The sequence below is a fragment of the Olea europaea genome, unplaced genomic scaffold (assembly GCF_002742605.1).
Source record: "Olea europaea var. sylvestris unplaced genomic scaffold, O_europaea_v1 scaffold24861, whole genome shotgun sequence".
In the NCBI taxonomy this organism is placed as follows: domain Eukaryota; kingdom Viridiplantae; phylum Streptophyta; class Magnoliopsida; order Lamiales; family Oleaceae; genus Olea; species Olea europaea.
Genome location: NW_019243088.1, coordinates 1 through 1,613, shown reverse-complemented (window position 1 = coordinate 1,613; position 1,613 = coordinate 1). Strand labels below are relative to the sequence as shown.

The following is a 1,613-nucleotide window of genomic DNA, read 5'->3' as shown; positions in this document are numbered from 1 at the left end:
TAATTAATAATTTACATGCAAATAAGTATTAAGAATAATTTATTTTCTTTCCATGCAAGTTTCGTGCATGTAATCAAACGCACCGTTAATTTTTACTAAACATATAATAAAGTAATTCTATCTATTCTCTTTTACTTTTCACCAATATAGAATTTATTCATTTCAAAACTTGTGTTTTGACTTATAAGTAAATATAGTTTAAAATTATAATTATTAAGCTTAGCCGAACACGGTCTTACAGAAAATTGAAATGCAGCCTTTCACAAAAGAACTTTCTCATGAAGAACTTAAAGTTTTGAGATCGCAAGTGATGGCGAAAGAACTCCACTTTGCTGCAGTGGCTACTCTTTATCGTCAGTGCAAAGGAATACTTATTTTCTGATTGGAAATTCTGCAGTCGAATTATATTACCAAAAAGCATGAATAAGTACACTAATCATCCGGAAGAATTCTGATGACTGTCGCCGAACCTGATATTCTCAGGCAGCTGTGCTGGGAACAAGGGAGGAAAACATGGCACGCTCTCTGAAGAAATCGACGGAAGCTGAAATGTCGATGTCAACAATCTCTCTGTAGGATTCTGCAGTTGATGGTGAGGTTGAGCATGAAGAATAGGTTCAGCTGAAGACGAAGAAGGAATAACGAGGCGAGTAACGTTTTCTGGAAAATTGAGTTTGGCTTTGTTGCCTCTAAATCTGAGGGCAGCTTCATCATAAGCTCGAGCAGCATCCTCAGCAGTATTGAATGTTCCCAGCCAAACCCTAGTAGCCTTGTATGGATCTCTAATTTCAGCTGCCCATTTGCCCCATGGCCTCCGTCTCACTCCTCGGTATCTTCTGTTTCTTCCCCCATGACCAAGGCCATTATATGTAGGAGTAGTGTATGTATATACTGCTTCTGCTGCTGCTACAGTTCAATTGCAGAAAAATAGTGTTGAAGCTGAAATTTTAAATAAAATAAACTTTTAGACGAGATAAAGTGCAAACTTTCATATACCTGATCCAGAGGAAACATCACTCTGTGACCTGTAAACGCTGGCAAATGATTCAGAGAACTGCTTAGTGTTTTGCTCTTCGCACAACCTCTTATCTCCAACATCCCATGAAGATGCAGAAGGATTAGCACCGCCACCGCCACAGCCACCCGAGGCATCTTCCCGGCTCTGCGCTGCTTCTTCAGTCGCATTACCGGCCACCACATGGGCCAAAGCCGATACCATTTCTGACATCTCTTGCTCTCTGTTAGTTAATCCACGAACGAGAACAGGTGGCGGTGGCGGAGCAAATGACTCCATATTACTATCGTTTTTTCTTGTATTCGCCACCTTGAACGCTTCTAAAGTCTAAATTCAACAACAGAAGATACTATAATGCAATAATAAACTATAAAAATGGTAAGGATTTATAACCAGAAAAAGAAAGCAGAATATTTTAGAGTTATTCAAAGGGAACAGTCTTCATTCAAAAAAAGAACAAGATGTCAGGATCATAAATAACTTCCAGTCTTCTAGAATAGACCGTTATATAGACAGCTCAGGAGTTGAATATTATTACTACCATAATCAATAATACATCTTAGAAAATATGCGCACCGCAAAATATAGAGTCTGTTTG

The 1,613-nt window shown here is 38.6% G+C and overlaps 1 protein-coding gene across 2 annotated transcripts; it reads right to left on the bottom strand.

Annotated features, from left to right (window-relative positions):
- Window positions 1-204: 204 nt before the first annotated feature.
- LOC111382386 (ethylene-responsive transcription factor ABR1-like) lies at window positions 205-1,352 on the bottom strand. 2 transcript variants are annotated; one of them, XM_023006339.1, is made up of 2 exons: window positions 997-1,352; window positions 205-906 (listed from the first exon to the last, which is right to left on the bottom strand). In XM_023006339.1, exons 1-2 carry the CDS (start codon window positions 1,292-1,294, stop codon window positions 437-439), a joined length of 768 nt encoding a protein of 255 aa, XP_022862107.1. In that variant the 5' UTR covers window positions 1,295-1,352; the 3' UTR covers window positions 205-436. The 2 variants fall into 2 exon arrangements, with proteins under 2 accessions (XP_022862107.1, XP_022862108.1); XM_023006340.1 differs by having other exon boundaries at window positions 205-903.
- Window positions 1,353-1,613: the final 261 nt, after the last annotated feature.